This window comes from Arachis hypogaea, chromosome 20, assembly GCF_003086295.3.
Source record: "Arachis hypogaea cultivar Tifrunner chromosome 20, arahy.Tifrunner.gnm2.J5K5, whole genome shotgun sequence".
NCBI classification, from domain to species: domain Eukaryota; kingdom Viridiplantae; phylum Streptophyta; class Magnoliopsida; order Fabales; family Fabaceae; genus Arachis; species Arachis hypogaea.
The window spans coordinates 2,188,260-2,208,995 of NC_092055.1; the positions used below are offsets into that span (position 1 = coordinate 2,188,260).

The 20,736-nt window shown below is 31.3% G+C and overlaps 2 protein-coding genes and 1 long non-coding RNA gene across 3 annotated transcripts; 1 reads left to right on the forward strand and 2 right to left on the reverse strand.

Annotated features, from left to right (window-relative positions):
• Positions 1-5,517: 5,517 nt before the first annotated feature.
• LOC112784177 (uncharacterized protein At4g19900) lies at positions 5,518-6,453 on the reverse strand. Its single transcript, XM_025827296.3, has one exon. The coding sequence runs from the start codon at positions 6,451-6,453 to the stop codon at positions 5,812-5,814; it is 642 nt and encodes a 213-aa protein (XP_025683081.1). The 3' UTR covers positions 5,518-5,811.
• Positions 6,454-9,874: 3,421 nt separating this feature from the next.
• Positions 9,875-14,034, forward strand: LOC112783511 (uncharacterized). The gene is made up of 7 exons (XM_072230112.1): positions 9,875-9,925; positions 10,478-10,738; positions 11,134-11,349; positions 12,152-12,379; positions 12,877-12,993; positions 13,114-13,176; positions 13,630-14,034. The coding sequence occupies exons 1-7, from the start codon at positions 9,875-9,877 to the stop codon at positions 13,762-13,764; spliced, it is 1,071 nt and encodes a 356-aa protein (XP_072086213.1). The 3' UTR covers positions 13,765-14,034.
• Positions 14,035-14,568: 534 nt separating this feature from the next.
• On the reverse strand, positions 14,569-17,174 carry LOC112783897 (uncharacterized). The gene is made up of 4 exons (XR_003193646.3): positions 16,875-17,174; positions 15,556-15,641; positions 15,353-15,434; positions 14,569-15,112 (listed from the first exon to the last, which is right to left on the reverse strand). It is a non-coding gene; the product is annotated as an uncharacterized lncRNA (long non-coding RNA).
• Between the last annotated feature and the right edge of the window lie 3,562 nt (positions 17,175-20,736).

Below are 20,736 nucleotides of genomic sequence, written 5' to 3' on the forward strand. Positions count from 1 at the left end.
AGATAAAAACCCCTTATGTAAAATATACTGAATAAAGGAAGTTTTTCTCCAGAAAAGGTACATCTTCATTCTAGTCTTTCAATTATGAATTATTTAGAAAGTTTAGAATTAACAGAAGAATCTGATTATTATAGATTAACTGCTTTATTAGATAATGAAAAGCAGGCTGTTCTAAAAACAGAATTAAATCTCAAATCAAATGAAAATTTTAATAAACAAAATCTTTTAAAAGAAGTTTTTAACAGAAAAAATATAATATACTATGGAAAAATTCAACTTGAAGCTCCTATAAAAATAAAATCTGCCAATGGAGAACTTGAAATAGCTTTGATAAATAATGAAGAATTGAGTAAACAGATTGAGAAAATTAAGGATCAACAAAAAAGATCTAAAATTGGATGGATTCATATTAGTACTATACAAGTCTTAATTAAATCTACATATATGAAAGGAATTAATTCACCAATAAGTTTAGCAATCTGTGACAAAAGAATTACTGATGACCCAATAGATCAAATAATTGGAATTGTTCATGGAAATTTGGCAAACGTAAATGTTAAATTTAATGCCCATCTTGGATATGCTATACCTTTATCAACTGAAAATCTTGGAAGATCTGTAAGTTTGGCTTATAAATTTCATAGAAAGAATCTAATGGAACAAGATGATGAACCATTTTCAATTACATATGCAATAAATTATGCTTTAACAAATAGCCATCATAGTATAATATTTAAAAACAGAGAAAGAATTTATGTCGATGAATTATTTCAGAAAATTGTAAAAACAGAAATACCAAAATATAAAGCTATTGAAAACTCAGTTCTATTACTAAAAGAACCATCAGGAAAATTGGTTTCATCAAATTTTCAAATCTAAAATTAATAGTCCCTTAAGTTTATCTAAGATTAAAGAAGAAGATTATGAAATAAAAGAATTGACAAAAAAGGTCGAAAAATTAAATGAAACCCTAAATACTAAATTATGACAATAAATAAAGAAGAAATATATGTAACTTATCAAGATAAGAAACAAGAGCTCTTTGAAAGAGAAAATCGTTTGAATTATTTGCAGTTCTCTGAAATAAATCAAAGAGCATTTAAAGCTCTAAAAATAATCTATGACAAGTTAAAAAGAGAAGTTGAAGAGTTAGAAAAATTAATAGAATCTCTAGAAAAAAGTGATGAAGCAAGGATAGAATTTGTAGAAATTATAAAATAAATAATGAAGCATACAAAGATTGAAAGACCAGAAAATAAAATAAAAAGAAAAAGAGTGAAAAAATTAAAAAGTAAAATAAAGGAGTATAAAAAGGAATTAAATAATCTTCAGATCGAAATTGATGACCTTATAATAAAAAGGATAGAAATAAGAATAAATATAAACAAGTTGGAGTTAAACTTAAAAAATTTATAAATGCCTGAAAAACTATATTATGACTTAAAAGAATTAAAGCTGTTAAAAGAAAAAATGGAGAATGAGGTTGAAAAATTAAAAAGATATTTAGAAACAACGGAAAGTGTAGAAATAAAAGAAGTTTTTGAAGATTTGAAAAAATATATTAAAGAAAAAGACAAACAGATAAAAGATTTTATAAACCATAATCCATGCAAAAAAGAATATTATAAACTAAAACAAGATTAAAAAACTATAAAAATGAAATCAGAATTATAAATACTAGTAATAATAGAAAATTTTCAACATCTTCAAATCTATACACATTATAAACATAAAAGAGTTAAAAATTGGTATCAGAGTCAAGTTAACGATTAAGGGTAACACTTTCTCTTTAAGCAACACTTTTAGTGATACGCTTTTAAACTAAATAAAAACAAAAATCTGTAAATCTGTACCAAAATGCATCTGTATACTAGATGGACCCATACATATAATAGGAATTGAGAATAAACCTAATAGATGACACACAGAAATTTCACTAGGAGAATAACCTTCTTTTCAATGTATGTTATAGGATAGGATAGGATATTTAAAAAAATATATAAATATTAAATTATTAATGAAAATTAGGACCACACATGTATTACTGGTAGCAGCGAAGACACGAAGGACTTGTAGTAATTAAATGCTTACACTGCCTATATTTAATATTAAAACATTATATATATATCACAAATTTTTAATGAAAAATTATTACACCGCCTTAAAACAAAAAGGATCGAGGACATTCATTATTATAATACGGTGTTTGTTATGGTACGGTGATAAATTCATACGTACCGATATATTTAAAATATGAACAAATAATAACAAATTACGTAGAATTTATTTTTTACATTAGTATTTAATTTTTATTTTTTTAAATATATATTATATCACTATTTTTACTAATATACTCCTTTAATTAAATAAAAATAAAAAATATTTTTTATTTAATTTTATAAAAAATCTTAAACATTCTTCTTTTAAATTAATGAAATTTTAAAATTCAATTAATTCTAATTTTATAGTTTCAAATAATTTAAACAACAAAACAAAAATATGTTAAAAAAATAAAAAATCAAAATTTTTCATCTTTTCCAATTTCTATAATCATTCATGCCTCTCTCTAAGCAAAACATAAGAAAGAAATAAAAAATCAATCGTTATTCATCTTCTCCAATTACCCCCTAAAGCACAGCAGTAAAAGTCCCAAACCAAAACCCTAGGTTCTTTGGTGCCGTCGTCCCAGGCTCAGCGCTTCCGCTTCTCTGACCGTGACTTGGAGCAGCTCGCCATTGGGTCACCGCTTGCGGTGGTCTCTGCTCTCGCCGAAGGTTAGTGGCCTTGCTTTTAATTTTGCTCTGGTTGCTGAATGTTCGGTTTTTTCTTCTTCCTTTTAATTTCTAAAATTTTTGTTCAAATGTTGTTGTAATGTTTGTTGCTGTGTTGTAATTGTTGAATTATTGAATGATTATTTGATCTGGGTTGCCTAAATATGCTTCCTTTTACTGTGATTTGATATGGATTTTGGTGGATCATTGTGGATGAAATTGCCTTTTGATATCTATCATTTGCTAATATAACTACATAAGTGCAAATGCTTTCAATATTGATGCTTTGATTTGAAGATTTCTACTTTGCTTCAGCTTTATTGCTCTTTGTCTACTTGAAGATTGTTGATCTGCTTGCTTTATTTATATATAAATAATGTATTTTGATTAGTTTTTTCCCCAGTTTATTGATTTTGATTCCCTTGTCTGTTTTGATTTTACATCTAGAATCAGGAATAAATATTTAAACTATTAGTCTCTAAAATTTGAGTTAGATAAATATTTAAACCATCACATCGTATAAGATCCTTATCTCAAAGAGCTTCTCGCAAGTTACACTTCTGACAATATTTCTAGATGTAGATAAAATATGTTAATGACTACATGGATTTAAAATTGTAAAACTTCCACGCAAATATAAGGTGATAAACATGCTCATGAGTCTATAAATGAACACAAAATGCTTGAACATTACAAATTGAATCTTTTCACAGTTTTTGTTTGCTCACATATTCATGGCAGTTAGATCCATCTGGAACAATGACAGAATTTTCGCTGCTATTCAACGAACTAAGAGAATCCAACTGGTGAATAGCATCACGAATACTAAGTTTACATTTTAAAATCTGCTTTCGTGCTCTTTGTAGCTCCTTTTCTGGCCTAATCTTTTCTCTACTGCAATTGGCATTTCCATAAAAGTTACATCAGGGTAAGGTAGCTAATAGTTAATTTATCACCATGCCTTACTGCAAAAAGGCTAACAGCTATTTATAACCAATAATTAAAATCAATGAACAAAAGGGTAACAACTACTTACATGACCAAGGAAAGGGGAAGTATAAATATTTTCTTACAAAAAAAAAAACAAAGGACAACAAAAGGTTTATATTACCTCTGGCCTTTCCAACTTTCTCCAGAGTAAGCATCAATAAGGTTCTGCTCTAGCTTCATTTTGATTAATAGATATCTTGTTCTTATCTTGAGGCGAGAAGCATCATCGATATCTGCATTATATAAAATTTTAAAGAATTTTAAAAAATAAATTATTTTTTGTTATAAACATGTTTATTATAATTTTTTTAAGTTTTAAAATCTATTTTACCAAACATAATTGTAGTGCTTGTGCTTATTAAAAGTCATTTTTAATTTGATTTTACCAAACGTTAATGCTGCAGCTTTTAAACCTTCATCATGGATCCTTCATCACATTCTATATAATCTTTATAAATAACGAAAAAAAATTCACTTATTATTATCTCATATAGATTTATCTAATATCTAACATCATTGTTATCCTTACCTTATCAAATAGAACACTTTTCACGTGGGTAAGTTACCAGAGAAGCATGTGACTAAAATTGTGATCTTAGAACATGGTAGTTGAAATAAAATAGGTGCATTGAGTAAATTTTATCACTAGAAAAAGTGCAAAAAGAATAAAAAGAAAATTATAGTGGATCATACTCAATTTTCAGGATTGTCACAATACACATATTTTATAACAATTTGATCACCGGTGAAAACTCATACAACAAACTCTCTTTTGTTGATTTGAGGAGCTATTTAATTTAGCCAACTCAGATTCAAGTGCTACTTCTCAGTACCAATTTAGCATTACCGGTTTTGAGTTCTATAATGAACAGGTCATGTTCTCTTTTACTTACTGTATACAACTTTTCTGGTATTCACTGTTTGCTTCCTGGTTTTGGTTGGCAATTTTCTTGTATACAACTCTTAAAGTTGTTTATTTAAAAAAAGCCAAGTTCCTAGTTTTTTTAAGTTATCTTGGAAGTGATTATACTCCTTGTACAGATTGCACAGAATATAAGAACTCAAGTAAGACTTTATGTCACTATTTAGCTATTCTTTGTAAAATGAGTGGAGGAACTTTAATTTGCTTTTAAAATAATAAAAATAATTTCTAACTATATAGAGCAGACCAAAAAATACTTAATATGCTAATCTAATTCCTTTGAACAAACTAGGGTCCCTGAGCTTGAAAATTTTTCGTTTGATGTTAACCGACTTAGACTTAATTATTTAAGTCTCATTTTTTGTTCCTGCATGTGCTTTCTTTCTTTCTTTTTATCCGTGCCTATATTGTGAGTTTTAACACTGTATGATAGGACCATAAATTTTTGTGGAGAGTATATAATAGAGAGAGGCCAGTTGATGTATAGTGTAATTCATTGTAGAGAGAAAGCTATGATTCTGATTTCTTCTTTTATGATCAATAACAAAGCACAAAACTTAATTCCTTTTTTTTCTATAGTTTATTGCTTTCTATCTTTCTGATTCAAGATAGTTTCACTTAGTTTTCTTGCCAAAACTGATAAGCAGCATCTCACGAATTTTATTTATAATGCCTAGCAACCTCTTGAGTATTTTTCTGACTTCTTTTATGTTGGTGCATTGGTTCTTTTAATCAACATTACAACTTGAAAGTGAGTCAGGCATTTTTCTATCAGATAAAGAGGTACTTATTTATTTGCTACTCTATTAAACTTTAAAGTATCATGTATAATTTAAACCTATGCTTGCAAATGAATCAATTTCTTGGAGGTGGTATCCTTGACTCTTCAGGATCATTACCACTTGGACTGCACAATCATATAGAACTCCTTTCAAACAAAAGTTTTTATTACAAACACACATCTAATGCTTTCTTGACTTTGACTCTAGCAGGAAATCGTGAAACAGTAACAATGGCTATGATGAGTATGAATTTATAACGGTTTTCTGCTTGAAATCCAACAATGTTAACAAGCTAAGAAAAAGTGAATAGTTTCCTAGTCTTAGTTGAGGCCAAGGTAACTTGGAATTAAAGATAGAAGGGACTTGTTACGTTGGAAACCATGCCTTTGGTTTTCTCAAACCCTTCTTGCTGGTTCCTTCTCACCCTAGAAACCACCCTTAAAATCAAGTAAGGACCATTATGACCCCATTTATTCCCATCAAAAGTGAGTGCAAATTCTTGAATGAACTTGAAAAGCAAAGGGTGCTTCTTGTCAAATACCAACACTGCATTGTTCAAACGACTCCATTCACCAGTTCTTGGATCAAGATTCAGAGCTCCAATTGTGTTCCTTAATTTGGAGAAGATCTTCAAGACCACTACATCAGCCTCAATGTATGCACCTCCAAACTTGTACAACAATGCAAGCCTAAGCAAATTGGAGAGGTTTTGTCCCAAGAAAACTTCACCGGGGTTCACATTCCCTTCCTTTAACTTTTGAAACCATGATTCAGCATGAGTTCCCTTGAATATGTATTTGAAATCAGGTGCACTGGCAGTGACCCTGAATCCTTTTTTCACAAAAGGATTCAGAATCTGAGTTCCTGTGTCAGAGTCCATTGACTTTGAAACTATGACCAAACAAGCTTCACGGTGAGACTTGAACATGCTCTCCACGGAAAGCAATTCTCTTACACCAAATGCCTTCAATGGTGAAATCCAAGTCATGAAGAACCTGAACTTACAAGAACCAGAAGAAGAGGAATTGCCGTAAAAGAAGGCCTTGATTCTGGACCGAAACAATGGGAATTGAGGCTCTTCTAGAAGTAGGCTTCTGAGGCCACAGAGAACAGAGAAAAGGAGGGAACTGTTTCTTGGTTCAAGAAGTTTTGTTTTGGGTTGGTTACCGAGGCAGTTGCTGCTGCTACAAAGAAAAGAATAATAAACTCCTCCCCAACCCCATGCTTATATTAGAGACAGTGTGGGTGGTTGTGGTGGAGTTACAGTTACGTGCTTTTTCTCTCTCTTTTTTCTTTTTTTCCAATGATTTATTTTGGGGGTTGAAAATGGCAATGTGTGAGGCTATTGTAATCTGTTTCTTCTATATGGACCATACTCTTATTTCTGGGTAAAAAGGGGTGGTCAAATAGAAAGCTCTTTGTATTTTTTGCTCATTTCAAGTTCACCTCAAGTCCTTTCTTTTTTGCAAATTGAAGTCTTCTCTTAAATCAAATTGAGTGCAAGTAAATAGAAGGAGGGAAAAAAAGGTTCATATGAATTGGAGTCTACTCTCTTGTTCATTACGTGTAGATTACTTTGCTTCATTGGTTTTGACAAATCAGAGTACATGGATAAGAAACTATAGATAAAATCTAGAATATCCAAATCTGTACTCCTTTGTGAAGTGATTTCCTGGTTGGTGCTTCATTTAATTTTTATTTTCATTTTTTCTAATAATCCTGCTTACTACATATATATGCTTTGTTTAGACACTTGTGTGTGTGTGTGAGAGAGAGAGAGAGAGAGATGGCTAATCAAGAATATTTGAAAAAATACCATTGTTGATACACAAACTATATAAGGCAAGTAGGCAACCCTCTGTTGACTTTTATATACAAGCATCTAGTGTAACTAGTTGGACGAAATGAAGTGATTTGCAGCAAAACCAGCTGAGGCTGTACATAGTTTTCCATTTGCTGAGCTTTCAACGAACTTTACATGATTCAATGACCTCACTAACAGCTTTATGGGTCACTGGAGAAATCATCTTTAAGGCCAAATGAAATTCCTGGAAACAAATATGATTAAAGACTTAATAGTAGTAAAAATATGACTCCAAACATCACTTTCAATAATCCCAATATTTCTTGCTAGCTTCACAGTTTTAAGCCAAGGTAGTTACATCTATTAACAGCTACTTACCACAAATCTTTCCAACACAGGCACAAGAATGGACAAATTATGATCTGGAAGATTGTTGGCAACTGCTTCGTGAATGTCATTGCTGTAATTGAGAAAGGGAAAAGAAAAAATCTCTAAGATACACATTAACAAAAAAAATATAACCAAAAGAAGAAAAGTATATTAACCTTTCAGTGGATACAAAGGCTAGAAGCAGTGCTGAATAAGCCTCCACAATCGTTTTCCTAGCTTCTTTTTCCCCTTGCAGAATAGCTGCCTCCTCATTCTGCATGATGGAGAACAAGATGACTGAAGATCAGAATCAAACTTCATACCCTTCTTCGCAACCATTATCGTCTAGATCACACAACTTATATCTAAATGGTTCAAGTCTCTGATAGTAAGTAAACAAAAGAAGATCATAATACATACCAGTAGCAGATCATAGTAAGTGAGACTCCCTGCAGTGTGATGTATAAGAGCATTCAGTAATCCTTGATGAGCTTATCACAACACTACTAAGCATTCACAAATTGAAAGGAATTTTCTTTACAATATGACTATAGCTTCTACATAATTTGTGTTGGAGGGGGGACTCCACCTTTAAGGTCTGTGAGAAGATCCAGTTCAGAATCATGACTTGTGGTCGAAAGAGAAGGTTAAATACCTCATTATCTATCTACTAAAAAAAAAAAAAAATACAATATTAATGTGATTTGTGTTTATAGTGATGAGGTATTGGCGACAACAAACAAATTTAGCAGAATTCGTGACAATTTCAAGTCATTAATTCCCAAGGCTTGGGTGCATGGGGATGTAAGTGCATAATTAAACTATTATCTCTAGCATACTTTCAATTTCTAATAAATTTATTAATTATCACATAGGTGTTGGATTTGGTGGCTACTATGCTAACCATGCAGGAGAAAGAAATAGGATGTCAAACACACTGGTATTTGCCAGCTGTGTTTTCGGTACGCAATGTCTTTTTCAAGCTTGTTACAGTTTTTATTTATTTTATCTTATTGCTTAATTGGTGTCACCGACTTAGTCCCTAACTATTAAATTCAGCAATTCATACTGCAATGTGATACCAAAATTGAAGTTTTGTTGAAATATTATAAAAAAGAATTCATAGGAAAAGTTGATGAAGGTCTAAAAAAGGTATATGATTTATTGTGTTTTTTATTTTTTTTATTATCTAATGGCCTTTATCTTTATGAACTGATTTATACTTTTTATTTTTTTTAAAAAAAATTGTATCTAGTAATATTCTAATACGTGAAAGTTGGTACTAGATTTTTTTACCTGTCAACGAGAACAACATGCATTGGTATTTGGTTGTTTTGATTTGTGCAATTATCAAACAATTCTGCTAGACTCCCTACTGATTGCTTCAAATAAAGAGGGAAAGAGATCGAGTATAGTAAAGCTGGTAAATTAACTTTTTCCATTTTCACTTTTATGACATTTTTTGTAAGGTTTCAAATATCGTCCTTATTTAATTTTTTTCCTATATGAATAGGCAAAATACCTGGAAGATATGCTCAAGTATGACTCGTTCTATAAATACAACACTCCATTTAGGCCAAGAATACTTAATTTTGCATTTGTGGATACGCTAGAAACAGGAGAACAAGCTCCTGGCTCGTAAGGAACATCTGTATTTGTGTTTTCCTCTTTGAAGTTTTTATCCGCATAAACTAATCGCGTCTTATTTAACACAGTAATGATTGTGGGGTATGGGTGGCAACCTGGATGACAAACTACAAGAAGACGTATAGTTATACAATAAATGTAATTTTCTTTTGCTAAAAAAAAATAGTACTTCATTTGCCAATGTATATGGTTTTGTTGGTAACCTAAAATATTTATATTTTTCAGGTTAATGATGGTACAAGGATGCGACTTGCGTTGGATTTGATTCTAAAGCCCCACAACTTGATGCTGCATAATGTCATTGACTCTGCTACCAGGAATTAAAATAAGTATAAACAAAAGAATTCAAACAAAAATTAAAAAATCGTAATTGTCATGTAGTCATGTTTAGTTTATATTAACTATTAAGAGTTGTTAGTTTCATCTCTTTTACTTAAAAAATTATTATGCACTATATTTTTTATAGACTCTTTTTGAAAATTAATGTTTCTGTCTTTAGTTCAATTATAGTTGAATTTAGGTGAAGCTTAATTTTCACTCTAGCATTTCGATTCCTTGAACCACTTCTGTGTTGTAAGCTGGACAAGTAATGGTTTTAATCAATGTTCTGAAAACCGGTTCAAATCGACCGGTCGAACCGGTTGAAAAGTGATCCGCTGCGAACAACGACTCGGACAAATGTTAAAACCGCCAATTTCATAAATCGGAATTGAACCGTTGAACCGCCTGAGAACCGGTCGGTCGAACCGAACCGCGACTCAGACCGGTTTTTTGAATAAGGAAAAAACGAAGAACGCGTTGCTCTGTGCTGTGCCCCTCCCCCTTTCGTTCTTAACTTTCCTTCCTTCATTAATTCTCAAGGTTCTAAAAACCGGTTTGAACCGGCCAATCGAACCGGCCAATCGAACCGATAGACAAATCGACTCGGGCAGATGCTATAACTGGCACTTTGAAAAACCGTTATAAGACTGTCGAACCGGTCAGTCGAACCGAACCGGATCCCGGCCAATTTTCTAAATTTTTGCAAAAAGGCAAAAACGACGCCGCTTGGATTGAACCCTAACCATTACCCAACTCTCACTCCAAAACGGCAAAACGCGCAGCACTCCCCCCATCACCCTCCCAACGCGTTACCCACCCACCCTTCCCCAACACTCCCTCCTTTGTGATTCACCTCACTCACTCAGAATAGCACATTCAAAACCCTAGCTTCTTCAACGGTTCTGCCGCCGCCGTCCGTGGTTGTCGGCGCCTCCACTCCTTCCTCCTTCCCCCTGTACCGAACTCATCCTCTTCTAGCTCGGAACGTCGTCCCCATCTCCCGTGGCTTCTCTGTTTAAGGATTCAAGCTGCTCGCTGTCGTGTGGTTCGTCGTCTGTGGTTCGTTTCGCCGCTCGCCGTTGTCTCTTCGTCGTCCTGCTCTCCGTCAAAGTTTAGTGTCACTGCTTATAGGGTTTTTCAACTCTTCCTTTCATGCTCTGTTTAGTGAGACTGATTTCTGAATGTGAATGGAAATATAATCATTGAATTTGTGTTGTTGAAATTATTGGTTAAAATGGATTTGTTACTCTGCTGCTGCTTTTTTTAATTTCTAAGTATGCTGTGTTTGAATTTTTTTTTTGGATAGATTTATTGATTTCAGGTTTATTATTTGTTGCTGATTGTTCTTGATTCCTGGCTCTGTTCAATCTGTTGTGCTGTTGATAATGGTGTTTTTGATTGTGTGTATCCTTTGAGAGCTGCTGTTAGTGCAGTGTTGCCTTGTTGATTTCAGTTATGGTTTTTGATTGGGTTTTTGTTGATTATTTGTTGCTGTTTTTGAAATTTTATTGATGAAAATCTTGCCAGCAATTGCTCAGACGTGATAATCTTCAATCTTGCCAACATGCATTATTGGTCCCAAAGGAGGAAGACTATATTGAATGGTTTAAAAATGCTGGCTTCAAAGACGGCAAGCTCAAAAGGATAGGTCCAAAGTGGTACCGTGGTGTGCGGAGGCATGGTTTGATCCTGGGTTGCTCTGTGATTGATGTGAAGCCATTTTGTGGAGACTTTCCCCTCAAGGTAATACCTAATTTCTTCATCTCCTTTACTTTATAATGTTTTCTTTAATTTAGTTTGTTATGCAGCTTGGTCCAAAGGTAGAGGATGTGAAGAAGCCTGTGAATCCACTTGTGTTTTTTTCTTGATTAATTCTTGGTGCAATTGCAGCCACTTAGTCCAAAGGCCTTTGCTTCAAATTTTAGGACCAATGTTTCTGACTTGATTAACTTATTTGTTTTCCATTCCTTGTAATTGTTACTTGTATCTATGAAAAAAGGAGGAGAATACATGGCAGGTTTTCAAGTTATGCTGATTATCATTGATTATATGTACTGCATTTTTGTTGTTTGATATTCATTAATCTTATAAGATTTAATTTCTCTGGGCTATCTTTTTCTAAAGATGGTTTACACGACTCAATTTATGATTTTTTACCATCATCTGAAAATACATTTGATGGAATGCTTGAAAAACATATGATAATATCAATGTATAATTATTAAACAAACATGTTTTGTAATTTTATATTATAGCAATAAACATGTTCTATAATTTTTATTGTTTTGATAATTTATTGATTTATTGATTGCTTTTAATTGTGTTGATGAGAGCTGTTCTATAATTTATTTATTATTTTATTCTAAAACGGTTTTTCGATTCAACAACGGTTGGACCAGTTGGACTAATAAACCAGTGAACCAATTACTAAAGCGGTTCGATGACCGGTCCGGTTCTCAGAACCTTGGTTAACATACTCACCCTAAGTTTTATGCATGAATGCAAATTATAGCAACATAACATGTATAACTTTCATTATAATCAGGTGAGTGCGACAGGAAGGAAGTCGCATCCAGTACGTCCTGGCATGATTCTTGAGACTGTCTCCAAGTTAATGTCAAAGTCATGCTTGTTACATTTTATTCTTTGGTATGAAGCAAATTGGACTAAGATGATATCTTTTATGTACTTTTTTTTATTGTTTTTGTTGTCTACAGTGAATTTGAACTGTGGCGGGTTTCACCCATGTGATCATCTTATTAAATTAGAGCTTGTGAGTTTATGCTAATTTTGTAAAAGAGCTTATTTGGTTTATGTTTCTTTTGTTGAAAACTTTATGTTCCTGAAGAATTTCTTTGTAAAGATTTTATCATAGTATATGTTACAACTTATAAATGGAAATCAAATGAGCTCTAACTCTCTTGCATGATTATGTCTTTCTGTTTGTTTGATTAAAGTGCTTGACTTATGTATTCTTAGGACTGAGTGAACTTATGTCTTCTTCTTAACAAGGCACTTTATTACTGAGATTTGTTTATCTATCACTAGAGAGGCAAAAAGGAATAAGTTGCGGGATTTGTGTCATTTTACTCAATCATTATTCATATACATTATGTAATAAATGTGAAAGTGAATATCCTTCTTTTTCTTTCAACCTTTGACGTTGCTTTTTCATATGACATGCAACTACTTTTTCCTTCACCTTTCACTTCTCCTGTTTCCTTTGCTGTGCATATTTTTTTTAATTATTTTTTTTGTGAAAAAAAAAAGATTGCTAGAAGAAGGAATGCACACTTGATTAAGTACCCTGATGCCAAAGTAATAAGCCTTGGAATTGGTGATACTACTGAACCCATTCCTGATGCCATAACTTCTGCAATGTCAAAGGTAAAACTTCAATGTGAATGAAGCTTCTATATTTTTCAAGTGTAGACTTTGAGCACTGATATATGTTTTGCTCCCTCTCTCATGAAAACTGATTAGCATATCTTGTTTTCCATTTATCAGAGATTACATGCGTTATCAACCGTAGAAGGATATAGTGGTTATGGAGCTGAACAAGGTGAAAAGGTATGTTGCATTGACATCTTCTAGAGCTTTTTTTGCTTTGCCCATTTTTCATTCTTGTATTCTTCCATACCTACTTTACTCTTTTGTCCTAGTTTCAATTGTAAACATAATTCATTGCAACGCTAACTGGAAAATAAGAGGGGCCCGTTTTTTTATCCTTGTAGAATTTCAGGAAAGATATTTTGACGTCTTTGTCTTTAGGAGCCTCCAACCACATCCTCATATGTTTGTCTGTTGCATAGTATATGCCTTTTCTCAACTGAAATTTTAGTGTAAAACAAATTTCTCAACTGAACAAATTCACAATTGAAAAATATAGTTACTTCATTTTTTAAATCTATTATGTTTTTTACTTCATTTTTTAATTCTAATTTGTTTTTTCTTTGTTGCTAACTATTTTCCGCATGAAAAGTTATGATGCTTGGGAATTGAGGTCATCTCTTATCTATGCAGCCACTAAGAAGTGCAATTGCTTCAACATTTTACCGTGATCTTGGCATTGAAGATGATGACATATTTGTGTCAGATGGAGCCGTTAAGTTGAGCACTGTGATGGATGCCTCGAGAAGAAAATATAAAAAAGACTAAACGGTTTCAGAGTGCATGGTGCAATCAATGGAAACTGTGTTTTGGAGTTGAAATCTCCAATTCCCTATCCCTAGGATTTGAGATAGTGTTGTTTTTAAGTATGTATTTCTGTAGGAAAAAAGGAAAAGAAAAGAAAAAAGAATGCTTGTGTATATCATCCCTACATGAATTGTACTTAAGTAAGTAGTAGTAGTAGGCTTCCTTTGTTAATAAATATAAACATATTTGGAGTAATTTAATTCAAAATCCAACATTATTATTTGCAAGTCATTATGGATGGTAAAATCTTTAGTCAAAAGTATTAGTATAGATTTGGGTACTCATTAGTTGTAATTTGAAAGTTATGTTATATCTGAGCATGCGTGCCTTCATGATAGCTCATCATAAGACTGTATGATTTCGAAGTTGAGAATGAAAGATTAAAAATAGTTTCGATGAAGTTGATAATGTCATCAATTATATATATCAGGTATTAAAATGTGATCTTTAACAATTAAGCTAGACCATCTGCAATACATGGCCAATTTGGACAAGTATATCATAAGCCCTGTTTCTGGTTTTTTTTATTAACCTGCAAATATACTCTTCCAAATTTAGCACCACAGCAACCTTATGAAGTTGAATTAAGAAACTATTTTCAGGTGAATTTGATATCCTTGCCAAACAACATTCTCAAGTGCTCCATATTGAAAAAACTCATTGAAGAATGATAACCCACTGTTTATTGACATGATCAATCCAAGAAAAGCCACAACATACAATTAAAAAAAAGGGACCGACTAGATAGTAAAATGAAGAAATAAATACATTAACAGAACAAGATTTTATTCAAAATCAGCGTCAATAACACAATAAAAACAATGTGGACAACATTTGTAATGATACGGCCTTATGAACCACCCCTAATTTTTATAGATTGATAGCACAAGCACTTGAAAGGGAGATATAATCATCAATTTTAACATGCATAAATTAAAAACATAATATATAGATTATAACTCTATGACTTTTTGTTGTTGATGACATCATTCAAAAGTCCGGCCCATGTATTGCTATCACTGGGTCCACTAGAATACGACGAGACATGGGAAAACTGAGGATATGGTGTAATTCCGGCAGTAGAAGGATATTGGTTGAAGTACGCCATGCCATTTGGAACAGGATGAAAAGGAATAGGGAGGACTCCACCATAAGGTTGATAAGGATGGACCACTGGATAATGATGCATAGGATATTGTGGCAATCCTGGTTTTTTGGTCGTGGTTGCATCTTGAACTTCTGCCACTTCTATTCCTGATGTGTTGGTCTTATCTTTTAATGTCTCTTGAGTTAGAGTGATTTATTCGGTCTAAACATAAATCATAATTTTTAAATAATTACGATACAAAATTTAAAAAAAAAAAAAACAAAGAAACTAGTCAGACAAGCTAGAGTCGAGTAAGACTTTTCTCAAAGTGTTGACCTCACTCACCTTTAATTTCTCAGTTGCACTTATGGTATTGGATTAAAATAATTTAAATTCAAATTAAGACTTTAATTTTCCTTCTTGAATTATCTAATATAAATTATTAGATATGCGAAATGTTACCTTTTGTCGACTTTTTTTTGCCATTTGCTCTGATCTTCGGTGTCTTTGTCAATTTAGATACAGACTTCTTGCTTCTACCATCCTTGAATTTTTTGTAACAGAATAATAAAAAATAATATAAGCACTACGAGAATAATATGTTGCAAATTTGAATTGAAATGACAATAAATTTGATAGGTGATATAACATAGACAAGTGCTTACTTTAAAATTATTGTTATTGTGGGCGGGTGTATGTTCTACTGATTTTGTGTTCTGAGAGAGAGTCTGTTTATTGGCATCACATTCTTCTGTTAAAAAAAAATTAAAAAAATTGCTCAAAATATAGCAACTAAACATAAAAAGATTCATCAAAATCTGTGTGCAGCACCTAAAAGGCTAAAACATTTTGAAAAGTCTTCCATTAGATTTCTTTTCACCAATAATATATTGTCAAAAACATTATATCCTTGTTAAAAGCTATTATCTATTTCCCCCACAAATAAAATATATGATACAAGATGACAAGTGTCTGAAAAAGGTTTGAAAACCAATAATAACCTTTGACAGATGTTAAAAAAATAACTAATTAAAAGCATTTGTAATACAGAAATCAATAACATTTTGCTAAGTTAGCTCCGGTACAGGTTGAAGTATACATTCTTGTTTATCAAGTGAAGACTTTAACAAAAGAAAATGCATGTGAGCAAACAAAGACTGTCATGGATTCTCTTAGTTCGTTGAATAGCAGCAAAGATTCTGTCATTGTTCCAAATGGATCTAACTGCCATGAACATGTGAGCAAACAAAAACTGTGAAAAGATTCAATTTGTAATGTTCAAGCATTTTGTGTTCATTTCTAGACTCATGAGCATGTTTATCACCTTATATTTGCGTGGAAGTTTTGCAATTTCAAATCCATGTAGTTATTAACATATTTTATCTACATCTAGAAATACTGTCAGAAGTGCAACTTGCGAGAAGCTCTTCGAGATAAGGATCTTATACGATGTGATGGTTTAAATATTTACCTAACTCAAATTTTAGAGACTAATAATTCAAATTTTATAGACTAATAGTTTAAATATTTACTCCTGATTCCAGATGCAAAATCAAAACAGACAAGGGGATCAAAATCAATAAACTGGGGAGAAAACTAATCAAAATACATTATTTATATATAAATAAAGCAAGCAGATCAACAATCTTCAAGTAGGCAAAGAGAAATAATGCTGAAGCAAAGCCGAAATCTTCAAATCAAAGCATCAATATTGAAAGCATTTGCACTTATGTAGTTATATTAGCAAATGATAGATACCAAAAGGCAGTTTCATCCACAATGATCCACCAAAACCCAGACCAAATCACAGTAAAAGGAAGCATTTTTAGACAACCCAGATCAAATAATCATTCAACAACCCAACAATTACAACACAGCAACAAACATTACAACAACATTTGAACAAAAATTTTAGAAATTAAAAGGAAGAAGAAAAAAACGAACATTCAGCAACCAGAGCAAAATTAAGAGCAGGGCCACTAACCTTCGGCGAGAGCAGAGACGACGGCAAGCGGTGACCCAATGGCAAGCTACTCCAAGCCACAGTCAGAGAAGCCAGCGAGGATGGGGACGATGTGCCAAGCTACCTGGGTTTCGGACAGGAGAAGAGGAAGAAGCGGAAGCACTGAGCCTTGGACGGCGGCGGCAAAGAACCTAGGATTTTGGTTTGGGACTTTCACTGCTTTGCTTCAGGGGGTAATTGGAGAAGATAAAGAACGATTGATTTTTTATTTCTTTGATATGTTTTGATTAGAGGGAGGCACGAATGATTAGAGAAATTGGAGAAGATGAAGAAATTTTGATTTTTTGTTTTTTTTTAATATGTTTTTGTTTTGTTCTTTAAATTATTTGAAACTATAAAATTAGGATTAATTGAATTCTAAAATTCCATTAATTTAAAAGGATAGTTTTGTCTAATTAAATAAAAGAATGATGTTTAAGACTTTTTATAAAATTAAATAAAAAATATTTTTTTTTATTTAATTAAAGAGGTGTATTAGTAAAAGTGGTGATATAATATATATTTAAAAAAACAAAAATTAAATGCTAATGTGAAAAATAAATTCCACGTGGCTTGTTATTATTTGTCCATATTTTAAACGTATCGGTACGTATGAATTTATCACCATACCGTAACAAACATCATATATCATTATCCAATTTTTATATTTTCTTCTCATATATCTTTGTTATTAATTCCTCAAACTTAATCACCCACCCACGCGTATGTGCGGACCTCTTGCTAGTGTTGAGGAACGGATTTATATTGGTTGGTGTGGGGGCAAGTGCCCCCACTGAGTTTTAAAAATTTTATATGTAATATATAGTAAAAATATTTTTTGCCCCCACAAAGTAAATAAATTTGACCCATCCATATTTATTTTCTTGGTTCCAACATCTATATACAAATAAAAAGAAAAGAGATTAAATGATTTTATTATATTATAAATATTAATAATTAATAAAAATAATTAAATAAATAATAATAATAAAAGAACTAATAATAGTAACCTAATCAATTTGAATCATTTCAAATTTTCAAAGTGTTGTTTAAAAATTATTCAAGTAATTTAGATATCTAATGTTGCCATCCGTTTCTTTTCCTGAAGATTGTTTTGCTCCACTGACTGCGTGAATGCGTGATTATTTTTTCCATTTTTAAGAAAAATATCTTCCGTTCAAATATATTAAGATGAAAATTCAGGTGCAGTTAACTTTATATAAAGTGATAATTAAGAGTCGCTAGATAAAAATTTGGTCAAATTAGTCAAATTATTTAACCGTTCTCAACTATCAACTTTACTACCAATTCTGATTCATCCTTTTATATGATTTTATTTAAGATCTTCTTAATAAAGTGAGAATTAGTTCATATATGTGAAAAAAATTAAACTCATGCCTTATTACATGTTTTTTTTCTTATTCATGTGATTAATTTTACCACAAAATCAAAGAAAAATTATAGCCAAAGCAGCAGTAGTGTGTTGTGTATATATGGTTTCACTACTACTTTCACGAGCGATTTTTTATTTTGTTTCATGAATTGATTTTAAAATTATATGTTATTAGCATAGTTGTAAAAATCGGACCGATCAGCTGGTTCGACCGAAAAACTGATAAACCGGACCCTACATCGGTCCGGTCCGAGGTTAGGATCGTTCAAGGCAAAGAACCGGAATGAACGGGTTGAACCGTAACAAACCGACTAAAACCGGCCAAATTCGGTGAAAACCGGACCAAACCGAACCCAACTGAAGGTGAAGCTACGATGCATCTGGGTTCTGCAAGTCCACCATGCTCTCCATAAGCTCCAGCATGCTCGAAAATTTTTTAAAATGGCTGTCATAGGGTTCGAACTGCTCACTCCAGGGTAGCAAGAAAGACAATTTAACCACTAAGCTACATTGCTTCATATTAATACATATCCAAATTATAATACATATAGCAATTTTTTATTTACTTATATTCAATTAATTTTAATTTTAAAGTCACTAATTTTTAAATCAATTATATTTTATTTAACTATAAATTTTATTAATATATATATATATATATATTAAAAAGATAAAAAATTATTAATCATAATTTATTTTTTCTTTTCATGATTATATGATATCTATTAATATTAGTTTTTCAATAAATACTTGTAGTATATAATAATAGGTAAAGACTCACATGCAGTTGTCTTCATATGAAGTTGATAGTTAAAAATCGTTAGATGATATTTAGTTAAACTTATCAAATTATCTAACTATTTTTAAATATCAACTTCATATGAAAATTAACTGTATGTAAGTTTTTACTTATAATAATATAATAATACAATAAATATAAATTAATTAATAAAGTATTAAAATATGAAAATGATAATTATTTTTATAAAATAAAATAAAAATACTTATAATAAAGAAAAAATAATTAAATTTTACATAATTATTTAATTATACCGGGTTAACCGGTTCGACCAGTGACCCACCGGTTGAACCAGTAACCCAGTGACCCAGTAACCTCACTGGTTTGATCACCGGTTCGGTTCTGACAACTATGGTTATTAGTGAATTTAATTTTAATTTTAATTTTGAGATGTTGAATTATTAACAGATTATTGTTTAAATGATTATTTTATTGTTTTTATTTATTTGTGAGATAATTTGAAAATTAATTATATTTTATAATAATAAATATAATTATAAAAATAATTATCATGTTATGTATATTTTGTCCTCATAAAATTTTCTGGTTCCGTCACTGCTAGTGTTAATTAAATATAGACACACCTAAATTTTTAATTTAGTTATTTATGATTCACCTTTTAATACGATTTCATTTCAATTTTCTACTGATATTAGGAGATATGTTTTCATATAATACTATTTGTGTGATTAGCTTTTCTTGCTGTATAGCTAACAAAAAATACAAAAAATACAAAAAATATTAAAATTATTATAAAATAGTTAATATTGTGGATATTATATTATTAATTAAGAATTTGGTAATCTAAGAGCTTGCAGATTGAAATAGTTTTGGTCGAATTTACAAGAATGTTAATTTAAAGAAAAGGATGACAAAAAAAAAAAAAGAAGAGATTTTGATCCTTTTATATCTTGTCGAAAAATGAGGTTCTGCATACAATGTATTAGGATTGACAACATGTCACACAAGAGTAGTTATTTGATTCTGTACTTAGTGGAAACAGTAGTTATTGTTTGGACTTTTTAGAGGGGACATCTATCAGTGTAAGATTGATCGGATTGTTCTATAAATTAAGAAGGCTTGGAAGAAGCAGAAGTTAAAATTCGTTTTCAGAAAGCATTTTTACACATTCACATCTTAGCAAATTTTTTAGTCGGTCTCGAATTCATTTCTATACTTTTATATCTTTCTGTCTTTACATTTCTCTTTTTAAATTCCTGTAATTTTCCTTCATGCAAATTTTTTCCTTCTGCAAAGTCATTTCTTTTCTTTCTAAAAGTCCTGCGTTATCAGTTTAAATTCAAATTCTTTCGACTGTGTTGAAGGCATTCGTTACTTTCTTTAAATTGAAGTCATTCATTTTTTTTCTGTAATTTCAATTTCAAGTAAATTGATTTCGGTTTATATTTCATCTTTTTGAACCCTTTATTTCGTTCAAAAGTGAAGTCTTTGGTGCATATAAAAACTGATACTCGTAAAAAAAAGTGTAAATTTCACTCACATATCATAGATATCGAAAAAACTCAAATTTGTTGAAAATCTGCATAACACATATAGTGGAGTATTATCATACATAATGAAGTGTGGAATATTATCAATTATGATGTCCTATCATAATAGAGTATGGAATATTTAATATTATCAATTAATGA

Coding starts and splice junctions, on each gene's coding strand:
- LOC112784177 (XM_025827296.3), bottom strand. CDS start 6,453: ATGACTTGGATTTCACCATTGAAGGCATTTGGTGTAAGAGAATTGCTT.
- LOC112783511 (XM_072230112.1), top strand. CDS start 9,875: ATGGTTTTAATCAATGTTCTGAAAACCGGTTCAAATCGACCGGTCGAA. Junction 10,739..11,133: donor TTAGTGTCACTGCTTATAGG/GTTTTTCAACTC, acceptor AAATCTTGCCAG/CAATTGCTCAGACGTGATAA. Junction 12,380..12,876: donor ATCTTATTAAATTAGAGCTT/GTGAGTTTATGC, acceptor GAAAAAAAAAAG/ATTGCTAGAAGAAGGAATGC.